General features: G+C 34.8%; 2 protein-coding genes across 2 annotated transcripts; one reads left to right on the plus strand and one right to left on the minus strand.

The window, feature by feature from the left end:
- Positions 1 to 82: 82 nt before the first annotated feature.
- On the minus strand, positions 83 to 4596 carry LOC147504824 (phytohormone-binding protein-like). The gene is made up of 2 exons (XM_086557544.1): positions 4228 to 4596; positions 83 to 569 (listed from the first exon to the last, which is right to left on the minus strand). The coding sequence occupies exons 1-2, from the start codon at positions 4406 to 4408 to the stop codon at positions 286 to 288; spliced, it is 465 nt and encodes a 154-aa protein (XP_086413670.1). The 5' UTR covers positions 4409 to 4596; the 3' UTR covers positions 83 to 285.
- Positions 4597 to 5154: 558 nt separating this feature from the next.
- Positions 5155 to 7749, plus strand: LOC147504825 (uncharacterized). Its single transcript, XM_086557545.1, has 4 exons — positions 5155 to 5651; positions 5841 to 5958; positions 6058 to 6210; positions 7194 to 7749. Exons 1-4 carry the CDS (start codon positions 5641 to 5643, stop codon positions 7464 to 7466), a joined length of 555 nt encoding a protein of 184 aa, XP_086413671.1. The 5' UTR covers positions 5155 to 5640; the 3' UTR covers positions 7467 to 7749.
- The last annotated feature ends 12269 nt before the right edge of the window (positions 7750 to 20018 follow it).

A 20018-nucleotide genomic window follows, 5' to 3' on the forward strand; every position in this document is an offset into this window, starting at 1 on the left:
TTTTAAGTGACGTGGATTTTCCAAAGAAAAGACTAGAGACGTGTTTCTGACACAAACCAAAGAAGAAAAGTTAGATTCAATATCAAGAAATTGATGAGGTTCATATTATTGATCCAATTTCTTGTCAAAAGTTTTGTGTGAACCCACATTCAGCACAATTCAGTTTGTAACTTCGTACTGTTACAGCAAATGTTATGGCGAACATTCCATATATCATACAGTTCAGGCCATTGTTATTCCCAATAAAAGCACTGTGCCAATGAATTGAAATTTGGGGTTTCAAGTTCATGCATCATTATGCAATAAATATTTTTCAAAGCATTCGATCACAGCCAGAGCTGATCGTGTCGTCTCTAGGGCCATTGTAGCCTTCTCCAATTTTGTATCATATAGCACGGATATGTCGACTTGAGTCTCAGTGTCCCCGATTTCAGTGAAGTGAAAAGCTGTCTTGTATGAAGAAAAACCCAAGTCTAAATGGCCTCCTCCCAATACTTGTATTGCAATTTTGTGATGTGCCTCGTCGAACTCCACTATTTTCTCTTTCTGGTAAGTCACATTTTTCACATCTGCAAAGGAAATTTAGTTATAAATCCTAAAGAGAACTTAAAAACCAACTCTATTACATTGTTTAAGCTTTAAAGGTTTACGTGAATTGTAATGAGTGATGAGAAGCAGCTGGCTGACGCTTCTACTAATTTCTTTAGACTGCACTAGATTTTGGTTGGGTTTGATAGGTTGATATATTCATCATGTACAGGGCTGTCAATGGATAGGTTTGGGTTGGATTATGGAAAATTGGAAACCGAACCGATAAGATAATTGAGTAACCAAACCGAACCGAACCAATTATATATATTACAAACTGAAATTGAAATCGAATTGAACTGAACCGATAAGATATATTATAAACTGAAACCGAACTGATCCGAACTGAAAACTATAAATCTCTAATTCTAAATCAAATCAATTAATTTTAGACAAGCAATTGATAAAACCTATACAAAATTAATCATAAATATTACTAAAATATTATTTTATTGGTTCGGTAGAAGACAAACTCGAAACCATACCAATATCTTATCGGCTCAGTTCAACTTCGGTTCAGTGGAGACCAAACTAAATTTCAAAAACCCAAACCGTTTTTTATTGGTTTGGTTCGGTTATTAGGTTATTGAAACCATTGACAGGTCTAGTCCTAGTTGTGTAACTTAGTAAATATGCCAATTTTCAATTTTCTTAGTAACTGTGTCAAGTTTATTAATACTCTGCTATGCTATCAATATCGGGTTAATTGGTGGATTATTCACCGATTAATTGCGTATCGCTCGTAAACCGATTAGTTTTTACTGATTTTTTTACTTTTTCTTACCGAACTGATTTAATCACTGAATTGACCGATTAATCGGTCGAGATGACCGATTTCTTGCTAAACCGAGAAAAAAAATTATTGAAAATATCGGTTTCCCATCCAAAAAAATATGTAAAATTAACAAATTAGATTCTTAAACCGTATTAATAATAATAGAACCCAATCAATACACAAAGCTAAGAGTTTACTTATTTTCCCCTCTTTAATGAAAGTTAAATATACAAATTATTGTATTATCTCTCTAATAAATATTATTTCTTTTCAATCCTTTTATTCCTTTAAATATTTAACGTAATTTTTGTATTTGACATATCTGTAGTACTCTAAAATTGAGCTAGTTAGATGTGATTATGAGAATTTGATATTTTTTGTTATATCTTGGATCACTGTTTAGAAATATTTGGTATGATTATACTAATATATATTTTGAAAACATCAAATATATACATCCAATGTAATCGATTAAATCACCGATTAACCGATTAATCGCATATCGCTCCTCGACCGATTAGTTTCGAAAACTGATTTTAACTGCTTAGATGCTCTAAGGATTCTAAACTTGCTCCTGTTCTTTTATCTCTATCTGATAAACATCATCATGACTCATGAGGTCTACTCTGATCGTCAGCCTTGTACTTGGTTTTCCTACAAAAGTTTGTCACTGTGACTGTTTTATTATATTTTTCTAGTTACCTACTCACCAATGTTGCACTGACGCGGACGCGGACGCAGACACGACGACTCAACTATATCTCAAAAATATAGGATGCGGACGCGGTAATTAAATAATATTAATATATATATATATATATATATATATATATATATATATATATATATATATATATATATTGTAATAACAAAACAATATAAACTAATTTATTTATGTATTATAAATTCATGAGTATTAAAAATTAACTTTAACAAAATTTCACGTGTCTTAAATCTTAAAAACCAATAAACTCCACAAAGAAAAAACAAAGTAGTGAAAAGGCCTAAAAACGTACAACTCAAATTCTCAAAACTAAACTGACTTGATGACAAGTCAAACACGTTCCTCAGTAAACTTACAAAAAAGAAAAACGTGAATTCCAGTTTCTCGTCTTCTTCTACAACAGTTTACTTTCGTATGAGCTCACCTTCTTCTACAATAGTTTCTCGTCAATGGATTCTAAAGCTCTATTTGAATTACTACATCTAAACAACCTATTGATTATCTATATTAAGATGAAGACGCGTCTAATCAAGAAAGTGTAGCAAAAACTATAAAGAAATATGAGAAGTTGTCTCCAATTCTCCATATTAAGATGAAGAAACCTTTTATCAAGAAAGTGCAGCATGAATTCTTGATTTAGTTCTATTTTCTTTTTCTTTGTCTTAACTATTTAGATCGAGAATTCCAGATTTCCAGGTTCAATTTTAGTTCGTTGTTGTTTGTTTTTGTTTTTTTTTTGTTGACTCTGCGTCCTGACCTGCGTCCATTGCAGTTGACTGCGTCTTGACCATGTTGACCACGTCGGACATGCGTCCATGCCGCGATCGTCCCCGCGTCCGCGTCCGACGCGGACACAGTCCCTTGGTAGGTGCGTCCGTGTATTAGAGCTACTCACATACAATTTTTAAGACTTCCCCTCCTGTCAAGTTTGCTAAAATGACTTCCCCCTAGTTCTTCACTATTTAGACTTCCCTCCCAAGACTCACAGCAGGACCGAGTCAACTAGTGTTGACCGTGATCTTACTGTTTGAGTCATGTAAAATACCCTAAATACCCTTTTAGACCTAAAATTATCTAAATACCCCCTTGACTTCATAACCACATACGAAACACACAAAAACTTTATTAGTAGTCCCCCACTTCATTTACAAAAATTAGTAGTACTCCCTTGCCTTCCCAAAACCAAAAGAAGAGTTAGTGACATGTGTCTCCATCCTATCAACTCAATCCAACGACTTAAACAAAGGGGGAGTAAGGGACACGTATTCCCATCCTATGAACTCCATCTAACGGTTTAAACAAAAAGAGAGTTAGTGACACGTGTCCCCATTTTATCAAGTTAATCCAATGGCATGAACAATTACTTGAATTTACTATTAGTTTGTATCACTTTTTAAGATGTGTAGTTGGTGGTACTATTAATTTTTGTAAATATGAGGAGGGGGTACTAATAATAAAGTTTCTCCGTATTTTGTATATGGTGAGAAAGTTAAGGGGGTATTTAGGTAATTTTAGATCTGAAAGGGTATTTAGGACATTTCACATGACTCAACATTAAGATCACGGGTAAGTCTTAAAAATTGACTCACATGATGATCTCTGAAAGTATCATGCATTGAGATGTGTCCAATTATATCTTTTTCGGCAAACTGGATCATTCCGGTCAAAAAGGTTAGTACATTTTTTACCTTTCTTGGAATAAACAGGGGTTTAAAGTTTAAACACCATAAAAATCTGGAGAATATTGGTGATATTTATCAATACTTTGGGAACCTGATACTGATGTATCCCGATTCCCATTTACAGCAGTGGATTCATTATCTGTTTCTCAGTGACATATACCGAAGATATTGGAATATCGACAGTGGATTTTTAATATTACAATTATTGAATACAATATATATTTCTATGGATGATATACTGCATGAAGTTTTCGGTTCAAGGATTCATAATTATCATCATTAGTCAGCCTTTTGGCCTTGAACATTCTTGAAAACACGGGGAAGAACAACTAGAATGAATTAGGAATGGATATGATGCAGCATGGACATCTAATATATATATATATATATATATATGTGTGTGTGTGTGTGTGTGCGTGTGTGAAGGGAGAACCCTCTATTAAGTAGCTTGGACTTACCAGAACCAAAATTGAAGAGCATGATAGTACCAAGACCCCCATCTCCTTCAAGTAACTGAATGTCTTTCACCATGTTCGGAACAACTTTTGGCAAAATAGTTGTCATATCCTGGACAAAAGCTTTCCATAGGACTTGAATGCCAACTCGGACCATGAGTTCAGCTTTTTCTTCCTTACTCATGGTTCTAGCTTCCTTGTAAGACTTTCTGAAGGGAAAATGTGGATTATAGGAGTTGTTCCACAGCTTGACTTATACGGTTTGGAATTGTGAGAATAGATATACAAGCATCTTTTCGTGTTTAATGAGGGCATACGCTCATAACATTTTTGTTGTTTTTATCTAAAGAATGAATGGAAATGAATTTGGGGCCATGGAATAAAAAATGGAAATGAATTCACTATTGTACAATTTGTAGTTATTTTTTTGCATGAAAAATGCATTTCAATAGGATAAATAGTCTGGAGATTTCTGTCCTTGATCTTAGCAAGTTATTACCATGTAATGCGTAAACACAGAAGGTCGCAACCAAGGCCCAATATTTCCATGTAAGATGATATATTGAAAATATCACTGATATATATCGAAAATTTTAATATAAAAAAATTAGTCAAAGATTGTCAAATATTGGTCAAAGTCAACTAAATCAACAATATATATCGGATCTATCAGTCGATACATATTGATATATTGAAAAACCTAATATATATCGGTTTGAAATTGTGTTAATCAAAGACCATTAATACTGAGTAGTTGAGAATGCTCCCAGTGACCCACGTCAGCCCCACTTTTTTCTCTTAGATTGACACATCAGATTTTATCTAAAAAAATGAATTCTACGCTCTTTTTTGCGATTTCAATTGTTCGTATCCCAAAATACATAAAAACCCAAAATAGATAAGTAGATAAAAACCTATTTCCTAAATCTTATCTCTATTCCTAAATCTTATCTCCATTCTTAAACAAAACGAAACCTATTCTTCCAAAATTAAACTAAGAAATTGTTCTATCACCCAATATCCCCAATATCATGTAAGTCTGTAACAAACTTCTCTTCACAACCAAACCGATCCTTTAGATCAATCAACCTTGCCAATAAAAATCAAAGAAAAACAAACAAACAAACAAAAAAGCCGAAAAGCTAATCAACTCTTTCTCTCATCTCCCATTGCATCTCTTTCTCTCCCATGTCAACAGAAATTCTCGCCTCCATTCTTCACAACCAAAATTTCTTGGCCACACTTCTTTACTCTAATAATAATAAAGGAATATAAATTGTGTTTTGAGATTTTGTTGAGAAGGAGAAAAATTGGAATTGGAAGTAGTAGTTATAGTTGAGGGTCTTCTGTGAAGAATTGGTGTACTGTGAGAAGTGTTCTTCAATGATTTGATGAAGAATATTAAAAGGAAATCTGATGATTCTAAGGTACTATTTCATTACTTCAACTCACTGAAGATTGTGTACTTTTATTTATTTATTTTTGATGTATTCGTTTGTTGTATGAAAGTACTATGAGAAGTAAAGTTATTGGGGTCCTACTTTCGGTCACTTCACTTTCACTGTGGTTTAATAAGTTTGCTTAATTCTCAAAGTTTCATCTACACATACATGTAGATTGCAAACCAATGCTGGGACACTTACAAATTTTGAAGTTCTTGATTTTTTACGATCTAGAGGCGCATCAACGGACTCCACTCGAGTTATTGCCAATGTAGCTCCATCTGAGTTCCAGGTGTGTTTTAGATTTTATGTTCAAATAATAGTACTAATAAGAGTTGTTTTTTGTGATTTTGTTGTTAATTAAGTTTGTTTTAATGGTTTTTCATGTTAGGTTTATGATTATTTGGTTCAAAGTGCTGCTCGCAATCAAACAAGAGAAAGTATTGATGAATTTTTGACAAGTTGGGTAAAATTTGATCCTGCAAAAGCTGAGAAACTTAACCTTATTAATATCAAACCTTCTCCTGCGATTGAAATCGACTCGGTAAGCTAATTCCGATAGTGTGCAAGTTTCTTTTCTTTTTGTCATATTTGTTAGTGTGTTATTGTTTTGCAATATTATGGACTAAGACAATTTTCATAATGCTACTACATATGCTGATTCACCGTTGCTCAAGTTCAACATTGACCACTTCTAATTCGCCTTTCACTTCAACTGATTTTATTCAAAAGTTACCACTTACTCCTATAAACTCAGGGAAAAAGTCGAGTTCTAAGGTGTTACTTTCTTTGTTATGAGGTCAGCAAACCGCCATCAATTTTTGTTCAAATTGTTGTCACTTGGAATTTAGTTGTTCATAGATCCAAGTTTGTCTACACGAGTGTGGTGAAACTTATGTTATGTTATTTGGACTTGCTGAGCATACTGTATCTGTAGCTTAGCTATTCATTGTATTGGCCAGAAAATCCTGATGACCTGCAGATTATATAAAAAAGTACTGTTTGTCCTGTTTCAAGTAGCCAAAGTCAGTCTTAATTAGTGATTCCTAATGGTGTTTATCAGCATAAGCATCTGATTGTAAGGTCATAGTGTATTTTACCAGTTAGGATCTAATGTAGACTTTAGAAGTTCATCTGGATATAAGTAGGGACTTTGCGGTTGCTAAAAATTTAACAGAGAGTACATGTTCCATAGATTCATACATAGTACTAGCTTAATTTCCATTCGTATTGAGACTGACATGAAAATATAACAAGAATTGAAAAGCTGAAGAGTTTGACAAGTCTTTTTATATCATAGCCCAATTAGGGGACATCCGATTCAACCAGATTTTTCATGTTGATAAATTAGGGTATTTAATAGGAGAGATGGTCTGGTATGTTGTTGTTGTTGTTGTTGTTGTTGTTGTGGTGGTGGTGTGTGGTACTATGTGTGTTCAACTATGTGGGAAGCTTACTTTCACCGAGTTTGTGATCCTTCCCTGTCTTCATATAAAATTTCTGATATGTTTGTGTCCTTGCTGGCAGATTGTAGAAAACTGTGAACAACGTATGGGAAATGAAGATGAAGCTTTGGTGAAAATGATAATTGAGATGTTGCCTGCTCCAGGGAAACCTGAAGGGACAAATGAGGATCCTACAGAAGTTGTTGCCGATCAGGAAGCAATGGAAGCAGTGTTGCCCCCTTCAACAAAGCCTAGAGGGACAAATGAGGAGGAGACTGTAGAAACTGTTGGGGATCAGGACTCAGTGCAGACTCTATCTTTCTCTACTGTTACTATATATCTTTATGTGGTGTGAAATTATCTCCACACTTGCAGTTGATGTGAAATGTTTTTGTACAGTTTAAGGGCGATGAAAGTGAAAGTCCCAGACAATAAGATGGTTCTGAGAACGAAGGTCTCATAAATAATAGTTAGACGAGATGTTCTCTTTAATGTTTGTTTGTGCGTTTATTGTATGTATGTTGGAACCTATTGTTGTAAAGCTATGTGTTTAAATATGCACTCAGCATACTCTTTTAAGTATTTTTGTTGATCGAACTGTGTGTTGTTCAAATGTAATAAAATGTTTGTTAGTGCAATTTGTCGGGATTTTGTTTTTCTGTCTTCCAAGTCTTTTTAGGTTTTAACGATTACTGAGTTGACCTTTCTTTCAAGTATCAGTAGTTTCTCTTCAAATTTGTTTTTTCCATGAAAAGGGTGAGATCAGCTGTTCGGGCTACCATTCTAGAGGGTGCAATTTGCCAAATCAAAACTCACAGATAAAATTGTGCAAAGTGTTGAGTTGCACTTTTACATTGTTTGATCTGACCAAAGTTCACTTCACTTTTGGCGATCGGTGCTGTCTTTACATTACGAGGGTTTCAAGCATATAGTTGTTAAATGTGTATGGTCCACACTCCACAGTGATCATGCAATGACAGCGGTTTTGAGCTTTTACGTACAGAGTATCTTTATAACCCATTTTAGATGGTGGTGAAGTGGAGGGCTAAATATTGTCTAGGTTTAAGGCACAATGTTTTGAACACTAGCTATCCCTTCGTATTTTGCAATGCAGCTTTAGCTTCAGGAACAACCCAAGGGCTATTATCTCAACTATGGCAGCTAAATGCAATTGCACATTTAAAAGCCATTAAAAGGTCTGTTTTCCACTGTCGACATGATAAAAGTAAAAACCAAAGTTATAAGAAGCTTTTTATGAAGTTCTCAGACCATACAAAGATTCCTTTGGTTAGGTCGTATTTATAAAATGGGGTAAACCCGATAATTTTATCATGATCAATTTTCACTCATTGATTTAATTTATTGTCTATTCCAATGTGTACGACAATTTCCTTGAATCAATTTCAGTTGTATCATTTAATCCATGTATTGGGGATTTAATTTTAACATTTTAAAATGATCTTTTAGGGCATATTACGAAGGCAAGCAATGTTTATGTTCCGAGTGATTTCACAGAGGAAGTTGTTGGATGACCATTGGTGCTTTGTCTAAGGTCATAATATGTGACCTCTAATAGGGTTCGATTTCAAATGAGCATCTGTCGGTTCCAGAAAAATAAAACATGTGTGTGGGGAAATTATATAGAAGAACTTCCATATACTAAGGCTAGGTTTTTTTTTTAGCTAATATTTATCTTTTGTTTTTTGTTTTTTCAGACTTCCGATTGAATTTTGGATTTTCTAAAAACTGCAAGTAGTGGTTGTATCTAAAACTGCAGCAGTGCGTGTTTCATCTTTGTATTAATAATTAATGTGATCTTGGACCTACGGTTTCTTTTTATCATAATAAACTTGGTTACAAACCTGACGCTTTATTTGATTTTCATGAACCATGTCCAACTTTGTGATTTAGTGTACAAGATCTATCTTGCATTATGATATAGAGTATAGACACACATTTAATGGATTAAAGCATTTATTCTTTTATATGCATAGGTGCATGTTCATTCTATGTGCTACTAGAATATGATCTGAGAGTGAGACTACATTATGATATTTAAGGTTGTAAATAATAATTGAACAACACGGTCTACGAATTAGTTATCCTAAACTATATAATGGGAGTGTTGGACCAGAACAAATGTTTTTCTTTAAATTTGCTTTGGCAAGTCTTCAATTGCTTTGGCCAATATTTCCGTCTACCTTTTGAAGCCTTCTAGCTCCGCATGGTCTCTGTGTAAAATGCATTCATGCGATTCATGGTGATCAGTCCGTGACATTAATTGTGGTTTTTGGGTTTGACATATATATAATAGAATGGAATGTCCTACTTTGGACAGTTACGTTGGACGCTGGATGGCCATGGGTAAGTGTTTTTTAAGTTCTTATATGATTATTTACTGTAGCATACATTTTGGAAGTTATATTATCTATTACATGTTGATCCTCCAATTTGTTGCAAGCAGTAAAGATTGAACCCTAGATTTTCTGTACGTACTAAGAACCGAAATTACTGTTTGTATTCTTTGGGATAAACTTATATTTAGTTTTTATCTCGCATTATCAAGTCCAATTTGGTGGGGTTTTTTTTTTTTTTTTTGCTTTGCAAGGATTTCCTTACTACACCCTGTTTCTCGAAATAGAACAATATATGGATTATGGACTATGGATGAAAATATTTTTCTTTATTAGATGATGCACCAACATGGGTTATTTGATTTTATAAATAAATTAAAAAAAAATAAAAAAATCTCCGTATATATAATTGCAAAATCTACATATATATAATTGCAAAAAAATATTGGTCAATTTCTTTATACTATTCGTCACTTGGTTGTAATTGCGCATACATGAATTCCACCTACAACTCATTTACTCATTCCACTTTTCAGCCATGCACAATTGGATTTTAATAATCTCCATCCTTTGTTGATTATATTTCGTATCTAGCTTAATCATAAGATCATCCACTATTAATGTAGTAAGCCTGGCAATAGCCGGGCCAATTAGCTAGTATATATCAAAATTGTGTTTATTTATTTCATGGACTTGGACTGGTTAACACTTAACACTACTTCCATGCCCTCAACCAACTTGCGGGTACCAAAGCTTGGACGTGGTCATGCGGATTATATCATTCACGGGTCACGGCCTTTAGTTGGCCGAATTAAAGAGCCATACAGTATAACTGGGCCAGCCGGCCAGACAATGACATTATGTCTGAGCAACAAAATCTGCTTTTTGTCTCTTATTTATTTATTTTTCGATAAAATCTTGTTTTTGAGTTGGCTTTTTGTCTCTTATTTATTTATTTTTCGATAAAATCTTGTTTTTGAGTTGGCTTTTTGTCTCTTATTTAGGTTCGTGCATTTATGAATCATATAATACGGGCTACAATCAGATTCCCTCCTTTTTTTCTCCTTTCCAGGATTTCATCACCGACGCCTTTGTAAGTGGGGCAATGGACTCCACTATCTCTTGAGCCGTACCACTATACCATTCGATATATTACATTATTACTTTTAGACCATGCAAAAGTTTTGATAATTGGAAGAAGATCTCTCAATTGAGTCTTTACTTATATTATTTGTATTTATAATTATACAGAATATTACAAAATGAAAATAATATCTCACAATAAGAAAATTTTTTGTTACAGAATATAAATCTACTAAGAATGGATTCAATCATATATTATCGGTATCTCCAGAATTATATTGTGCTCTATTACTCCCCTGCAAATTGATTGTGGAAGGCAGCATTAGTTTGGACCGATGATGAGAAAAAGTGTCTCGGGGCCGCTCTTGGTGAAAATGTCGGCCAATTGTGCATTAGATTGGACAAAGCGAACTTGAAGTTTTCCGTTAACCATAAGGTCTCGCACAAAGTGATAGTCAACTTCGATGTGTTTGGTACGTGCATGTAAAACTGGGTTGGCAGGCATATGAGTCGCACTTATTATGTTGTCACAATGTAGAACTAATGGCATTTGAAAAGGAACACGAAGGTCTCGAAGGATATAGGAAAGCCATAACATGCATCTCAGAAACCGTGATAGCTAAAGCTTTGTACTCAGCTTCAGCACTAGACCTTGAAACTGTAGGTTGCTTCTTTGATCCCCAAGATAGAAGATTTGGTTCCAAATATGTGCAAAATCTAGTAGTGCTACGACGTGTATCAGGGCAACCGCCCCAATCAGCATCAGCATCTGAGTAGGTAGCCATAAGAGAAAGAGTGCCTGGGCGAATAAGAATTCTAAAACCGAGAGTGCCTTTTAGATATCAGAAAATGCGCTTAACCGCTTGAAGATGTTCAGTCGTGGGGTTATGCATAAATTTGCATACTTGATTAACCGAATACGACAAGTCTGGACGAGTTAAAGTCAAATACTGAAGAGAGCCAACAATTTGCCGATATTCACTTAGGATCAATTAAAGGTTGCCCGTCATGTAAAGATAACTTGGAGGCAGGAGCAGCGCAAGAGTACTGTTACAGGTTTACAACCAACCATGTTCATGCGATTAAGCAGATCGAGTGTGTACTTCGTTTGAGTTAAAGTGAGCCCTTGGGAGGAGCGAATAACTTCAGCACCCAAGAAATAATTTAGTTCACCAAGATCTGTAATGGCAAACTCAGAACTAATCCGTTGGATAAAAGAGCTTAGTAGAGCAGGTGAATCACTTGTGAGTATAATATCGTCGACATAGACAAGGAGGACAAGCATACCGACTTTAATTTAGAGTGATGTATGAACATTGACATATCTGCAGAACTTCAAGTGAAGCCAACATGGAGAAGAAAAGAGCTGAGTCTTTGAAACCAAGCTCGAGGAGCCTGTCGAAGCCCATATATGGGTTTATGAAGACTAGTGTGGGTTTGTCTTGGCAGGTGAAACCGGGTGGTTGGCACATGTATACTTCCTCAGTAAGGCTTCCATTGAGAAAGGCATTTTTGACGTCAAGTTGTCTGATGGACTAGTTCCGAGATAGTGCAACAGAAAGAACAGTCTGAATTGTAGCTGCCTTTACAACCGGATTTAATTGATGTCCATGGATCAAAATGCTAGCCTGTAGTTCATTAAAGGTAATGGGTGGGTATCTATTCTCCATAGCAGTAATGAAAGAAGCATAATTAGAACCAAGTCCATTAAAAGTATGACTAACAAGGTCAGAATCTTTCACTTTTTTACTGATTACAGCTAAGGAATCTGCAAGAGTTTTGATACGTTGCAAGTAGGTAAATTGGCATATTTCACCCTCGAACTTGTCAAGTTTTACCACTTACCCCTAAAGTTCAGTTTAGGCAATTTTAACCCTATACTTGTAAAACGTATCCACCTTCATATTTCCGGTACATTTCCGGCACCTGAAGAGTGATGTGGAATTATATTTTATGACGGAATTTCTATTTTTATGGCGTGTCAAATTTTGCCACCACGTCGAAAAATATAATTCCACGCCACTTTTCGTGCCTAAAATGAACTGAAAAAATGGAGCTGGATACGTTTTACAAGTCCAGGGTTAAAATTGCCTGAAGTGAAATTCAGGGGGGTAAGTGGTAAAACTTGACAAGTTCGAGGGTGAAAACTGCCTTTTTGCCTTGCAAGTACTCTGTAGCTGAAGATCCTTCTTTTTGTATATTTTGTAATTCAGTTTTGAGATATGTTTTTCGTGCTGTAGATTGTTGTTGAAAGAGCTCTTCGAGAGAATCCCATGCCTCCTTGGTAGATTTGAGACCAAGTATTTGTGTTGAGAGTGATTTAGTTAAGGTTGCATTGATATAAGCCTTAACAAAGTGATCAATTTTGTAGACATCAATCTTACAGCAAAATTTCAGCCGTTGGATCCAAACAAATCCATATCAAAATTAAAAAAATGAAATTTCAAAATTGACCTCACAAAATACGAAATTTCAGTTTGAAAGCTCACAAAATACGAAATTTTGGTGGAGAGCTCACAGAAACTCAACAAATAACAAACTCACGAGGGTTTTGAATTCTTTCCTCTCTACTCCAAATTAAATAATTTGTGCTGACAAATTAAACATAGGTAAACACAAAATCAAATAACCTTCATACAATTCGTCCAAATCATCTCCAAATTCAAACCACCGAAAATTCAAACCCAAAATCAAGAATTCAAACTGAAAATTCAAACCCAAAATCAAGAATTCAAATTGAAAATTCAAATCACCCCTGCTAGATTTGCCTTTTCCCTTGCTAGCTAGCATTTGAACTCAAACCCAAAATTTAGAAATGGAGTCAATGGGAGATAATGTAACAATCAATATCGACAAGGATGTAGTTGTTGAGTCTTCGTCGAATAAATCCCCGGATAGAGAAACACATAAACTACTTGCTCCGTTTGTAGGTATAGTTTTTAGTAATGTTGACGACGCAAAGACTTACTACAAATAGTATGGTAAACAAAAGGGATTTGAGACTTGTGTTCGGTCGACAGATTGGAAAAAAGGCAGTGTGGCTGGATTTGGCTAGGGGCTGTTTAATAGTTTGTTCACGTGTAGGGGTCCATAACAAGAGAGAAGTGGGAGAAGTGGGTGTTTCTAGAAACACTAGCACTGTCAAGTATAGTTGCCCCGCTAGAACACATGTTACAAAAAGAAAACACGAAGATATATACTATGTAAGCTGCGCTGAAAATGACCATAGCCACGGTTTGGTTAGTCCAACAAAGAGAAATTGCATGAGATCGAACAAAAATATGCCTGAAGCGGGGAAAAGGTTGACTAAGATTTTTGGTGAAAATGGTTTACCTGTTGGTAAAGTTGCAGTTGTTTTTAGTGGGGAAGAAGTTGGGTTTACAAAGAAGGATTGCTGGAACCATCATTATGGTTTGACTAGAAAGATGCCTAAATAAGGTGATGCAACTGCGGTGCTTAAATATTTTATGCAGAAGAGTGCCGAGAATCCCCAGTTTTACTACGCTATTGATCTATATCAAAATGGGACTGCAGTAAACTTTTTTTGGGTTGATGGGAGGTCTCGAGTGCAGTATGAGTATTTCAGGAATGTTGTCTCTTTTGATACCACATATTGTACGAATGCATACTCTATGCCTTTTTCCCTTTTTACTGGAGTCAATCAACATATGCAGTCAATTCAGTTTGGTTGCGCACTGTTACTTGATGAGACAAAAAATACATTTATATGGTTATTTAAGGCCTGGCTTATTTGCAGCCATGGGTGGTCGTGCGCCAACTGCAATCATCACTGACTATGATAGAGCTATGACTACAGCCATTGCAAAAGTGTTCCCTGATACTCGTCATCGTTACTGTCTTTGACATATTATGAAGAAATTTCAAGAGAAGCTGTCCTTTACTAAAATTGAGACACTAGTAACTGACCTGAAAAATACTATTTCTTACTCGTATAAGATTGGTGATTTTGAAAGAAGATGGTGTACAATAATAGAGAAGAATGAGTTGTCTGAAAATCCTTGGTTGACAGAAATGTATAATATGCGGGAGAAATGGGTTCCTTGTTATCTTAGAGACATATTTTTTTGCTTCTATGCATACGACTAGGAGGAGTGAATCGATGAATTCTCATTACGACCAATTCGTAAATTCAAGCACTATATATGCTGATGGAGTTTGTACATGGTAATGAGAGATCTTTGGCTTTGATTGCTAGGAATAAAAGAGATCCTAATTATCGCACTGAGCATAGTTCACGAATTGTGGCTAAAGATGCTTTCCTCCTTATGCATGTTGCGAAGGTCTATACGATTAATGCATTCAATAAATTTAAGGAGCAATTAGACAAGGCAAAGATGGAGTACAAAATTGATGGGGAAGAGATTAAGAACAATGGAACCGGAAACTACATGGTGAAATGGAGATACTCGCAGGAGAAGTTTGTTTGGATGGTGAGTTTCAATAGAGGAACCTTAGAGGGAGACTATGAATGTAAAATTTTTCAGTTTATGGGGTTACTTTGTGGTCACATGTTAAATCTTTTTCTGTGTTACGACATCAAAGAGATTCCAAGGCATTTTCTTTTGAAGCGGTGGATGCAAAATGCAAACACGTATAGAGCGGAGTTTCATACTAGATTTGTGGTCGGCCATTAAAACCATGAACTTTTGAGAGTGGCTCATTGTATCAAGGTTGCTTCTCAAGTGGCTTACGATGCGGGGAATAGTGTTGAGGCTTATTTATATTTTATAGAAAAGATGGATGAAATGGCTAAGCATGTTTCAAAGTTGAATATAACTTCCAACGAAGGAGATGAAGATAATGAAGATGATCTATTTGAAGAGTCTTTGGTTGATACCTCACAGGTTATGATTGTGATATTAATGTTTAATTTGATATAGGTTTAGTGTTTAATGTTATACCGATTTGATTTATTTTAATGTTTAATTTGATATAAAAATTTATTTGATTTTGACTTCCAAATCTTTATTTTAGATATTGATTTTGAATCCCAACATTTCTCAAACAAAATGGAGGAAGAAGAAAGCGAAGAGATGGAAATCCCCCAGAGAAATAGCCCTAAACAATCTAGGAATAATGTATAGAAACTGTGGAAATATTGCTAACCATGACTCGAGAAATTGTCCGGAGAAAAATAAGACGTAATTTGTGAAATGTAAGTATTTTTGGTTGCTAGGTTGCTTGGTTTGTTGGTTAATACGTAATCTATATATGATATGTTAGAGGGGTGCACATGCCGTGCATTTTGGTATTTTTTTGACCATCTACTTGATATATGAAAGTGATTATGTTGTGGTTGTGATCCTTCGATGCTTCTGAAGAATTTATTCTTTGCCATTTTGTGTAAACTGATCCATTGCTTATGAATTATTTAGGTTTTAACTCGCTTAAAGAGTATCAGGGCTTCTAGTTTGTTAGAGATGACATTACTTGCATACCTACAGTTTTGCAGTAGCTTTGGATTGAATCTTGCAGTTTTTACTTGTTGGGAAGACTTCGACACTTACGATGAATGCAGCTGGTGTTGTGAAGGATTGGTTATTGATGTAAGCTGAGTTCTGTCAGAGTTAAGGGTGTGTTCTGTCAGAGTTTTCATTTTCAGCTCTGTCAGAGTTAAGGGTGTGTTCTGTCATAGTTTTCAGTTCTGTCAGAGTTAAGGGTGTGTTATGTCAGAGTTTTCAGTTTCAATTATGTTAGAGTTAAGGGTGTGTTCTGTCAGAGTTTTCAGTTCTGTTAGAGTTAAAGGATAGGGTTTTGATGCTGTAAGGAGATGGGTTATGTTATTTAACAATAAGAATGTACTTTTGCCTTTCATATGTGCATATCTTTGTTGCCATTCAAATACAAGGAATACAATACCATTGTAATAACAACTTTGAAGTGCTAATTAAACCCGAGCAATTTGTTTTCAATGGACTGATGCATGATTGACTTTAGGATGTATTGATCTATAACCTGAATTCCTTTCTCTGTCAGAGTTTATTTTTTTGTTAGAACATTATCAAAGATCATTATAGTTGTTCTAGTCCACGTTCGCTTGACAGAACATGGCATACCTAACTGACCATCTCCTTGTCTCTTTTCTTTAGATGATCAGTTGTGGATGTTCTCCTAGATACTGAAAACGAATTTAAATGAAGCTTTGGATTTGATAGGATATACATTAAATTTCGGAATATAAACACATAAACTATAAACAAGAATCCATATTTCGGAAGTCAAATTAACCAAAGGCTTAAATATAAAAAATATGCAACGTACTTAGGTCCTATTAACACTTGTATCAACATAGATTTTTTTCCCACAAATGTATCAATGTACTATGCCCAATTTCACAAAAATAGCAATCTGTTAGCATCCGTCAGTTAAGTGATAATGTGTCCATTTATTTTCAATTTTCTTTTTTTTTTTTATTTTCCACTCGGCATAATATTAGGACGTGATGTGGCGAAAATAATACACCTAATATAATGGGTGAGATTGATAACTCTTAAAGCCCAAAAAGAATAAGGACCCAGCCCCCAAAAATGACAGAACCCGACCTATGCAACAAAAGATTATAACCTGGCCCAACAATCTAACCCAAATTCTTATACTAAGCAACGACCGGGTGTACAAGATCACCCTCGCCCTCATCTTTTTCCCCAACCATCGAACCAGCAAACCCTAAAATCAAAAACTCTAATTTTAGGGCCGATTGATGGTACCAACCCTGCCACAAGAACTCATCACCGAGATAATTTCAAGACTCCCCTCGAAATCACTTATCAAATTCAGGAGCGTAAACAAGACTTGGCTCAATTTAATTTATGATACTAACTTTACCAAACTACACTTTGATACAAGGAATGATGGAAACGAGGATGTCAATATTTAACTTGTAAGCCCAAAAGGTATCAGAAAACAATGATGATGAGAGATTTAAAGATTACAAGTTCGAATGGAATTGAAAATTTTAAGGGAAAAATGGTTGGTAATTTTCGTAAGATGGAATTATATTGCGTCGGAGGAGATTCTTTTGATAAATCGATTGTAATTGGTGTTTCGTTCCACCAGGTGGTATCGATATTACGAAATGGAATGTAGCTTAGGTTGCACATTTTGCCACATCATGTCCTAGTGTTATGCCGGGTGGAAAATACAAAAAAAAAAAAAAAAATTGAAAATAAATGGACACATCATCACTTAACTGACGGATGCTAACATATTGCTATTTTTGTGAAATCGGGCATAGTACATTGATACGTTTGTGAAAAAAATTCTATGTTGATACAAGTGGACCTAAGTACGTTGCATATTTTTGTATTTAAGCCTTAACCAAAAACTGACCCAATATTCAGTTACATTCTGCTAATTAACTTGCAGCATCACCCGTCCCCCATTTAAACTACCGATTACAGTAACCACACTAGGGGGTAACACCCCATATTATGCTTTGTGAAGTTTCTAATATTGATACCCATCCATCCCTACTACAACATAATTGGCAAAATATTGAGCTTGTAAATCACTTGCAAAGATTTTTGACTCCTCTATTGTTCTCCCAACAGGTCATAGACATGCAATCTCCAAGTATGCAGCAATTCTTCTACCTGTAAAAGTAACTCAACAAAACCTCATTTTCAGATACAGTGAAACTGTTGTCTACTGAAAACACCAATTTTTTTTATTTATCTTGGACTCTAATTATCCATGGTACAATCAAATATGACAATTGCTAAGTAATAATCAACAAGGCAATTCATAGATATACACAAACAATTACAATTTGCAAACTCCGTTCTTACAAACAAGACTAACTTATGAATTATGAAAATTCAATAACTTCAATATGTGGTAGCTATATGGGATAGGGACAACCATGAAACAAGAATCCATAACTCCAACTTCTTTAGCCTTGAAGATAGCAAGATCACCAATTGTAGCAGGGGAATCAAAAGAAGCAGCAGCTCTATTGTTTCCAAACTCAGCAACAACTGGATAAAGATGTGGAAATGTCAAGAAAATACTGTGGACTGCACTCTTGACCAAAAAAAAAAAAAACAAAATTAGTTAGTACAATACAAATAGTTGTTCTCAGGGTACACTACAAATTAATAAGAAAATGAAAAAGGGTGTCAAGGTACACTACAAACGAAATGCCCAACTTTAAGCCAAATTGAAAAAAAAGGTATAACATAAATGCAAACCTTAGCAAATTCTACGATCGACTAACGAAGTCTTAGGTGTTTTTATGCATGTAACCAAGAGGTGAATGTAAGAAATGAAATATAAATTCTAGAAATAAAAAATACAATGAGAACCATTGCAAACTTACCTTCTTAGCTAAGGCATTAGAAAGTGCTCTTTGCCCAATCTACACATAACCAACTTAACTAGGAGAATAACACCTTAACTAGGTACTTAATCAAACACATAACCACTAAGATAAGACAAACTAACAACAATTTAAATATTATACGAATGCCGATAAAGTTAATCTCTGAATTAATCGTTATCCTCCTTGCGTAAATAGAAACCGGACTCTCAGTTGGAGCTGGAGTAGATTCAACATTGATATTCGACGACGAACAACTTCCATAATTGTCCTCGTTATCATTCCACTTGAAGAAAGTACATCTCATTTCTCTCAGAAGACGATACGAATGTTTCTCGTAGACGATGAAACGATGTCTAGGCTTTGCTGATGTTCTTGAAATTCTCTTAAACAATGCACTTCCACATATTATGCACCCCATTTCTTGATGGAATTTCACTATTTATTAAAGAGATAAAATTTTTTTTAATCAAATGAAAAAACAATTAATAAAAAAAACACTAAGGTAAAGCGTTTGTTAATGTGTTTACACTCAAATTTCCCACGATTCCACTGGGTGCCAATATATACCCTCAGAAAAACTTACGAAAAAAACCTAAGCAACATAGGTAACAAGCAAAGCTATACTTGGTGAAAAACAATTTAAACATGGACTCACATTAAGTGAGTCAGATTTCCTATACTTGGTGAAAGTGTGCAGGGTAAAAGCTCATACTAGCCAATTCTCTACAAATCATCAATGCCCATGTCAACCAAATAAAGAATAAAGTCCATTAAACAATAAACCTTCAAGTGATAAAACCTTAAGTACATGAATCTATTGAGTTAATATCCCACACATACAAACCATCAATCTATCATACAAACTTTCTAATATATAAGATTAACATTTAGTAATTTCTTGCTTTCTCTAATTGTCCATTAGAGAAGCATCACTGAATAACAAAATGTCAATTTTTTTTTTGTATGGCATTTAAACTAATAAATATCACACACTTGTAATGTTCAAGAGAGTTTCTCTAAAGAACAATGATGCTTATGATGTGTTTGAAGGATTTGAGATGAAGTAATTCACGCTTATTGCTTAACAATGGTGGTTTACAAATCGCTCAAAATTGCTAACTATCGCTCT

This window comes from Coptis chinensis, chromosome 4 (assembly GCF_015680905.1).
Source record: "Coptis chinensis isolate HL-2020 chromosome 4, ASM1568090v1, whole genome shotgun sequence".
Lineage (NCBI taxonomy): Eukaryota > Viridiplantae > Streptophyta > Magnoliopsida > Ranunculales > Ranunculaceae > Coptis > Coptis chinensis.

Coding starts and splice junctions, on each gene's coding strand:
- LOC147504824 (XM_086557544.1), bottom strand. CDS start 4,408: ATGAGTAAGGAAGAAAAAGCTGAACTCATGGTCCGAGTTGGCATTCAA. Junction 570..4,227: donor GCTCTTCAATTTTGGTTCTG/GTAAGTCCAAGC, acceptor TTTCCTTTGCAG/ATGTGAAAAATGTGACTTAC.
- LOC147504825 (XM_086557545.1), top strand. Junction 5,959..6,057: donor TAGCTCCATCTGAGTTCCAG/GTGTGTTTTAGA, acceptor TTTTCATGTTAG/GTTTATGATTATTTGGTTCA. Junction 6,211..7,193: donor CTGCGATTGAAATCGACTCG/GTAAGCTAATTC, acceptor CCTTGCTGGCAG/ATTGTAGAAAACTGTGAACA.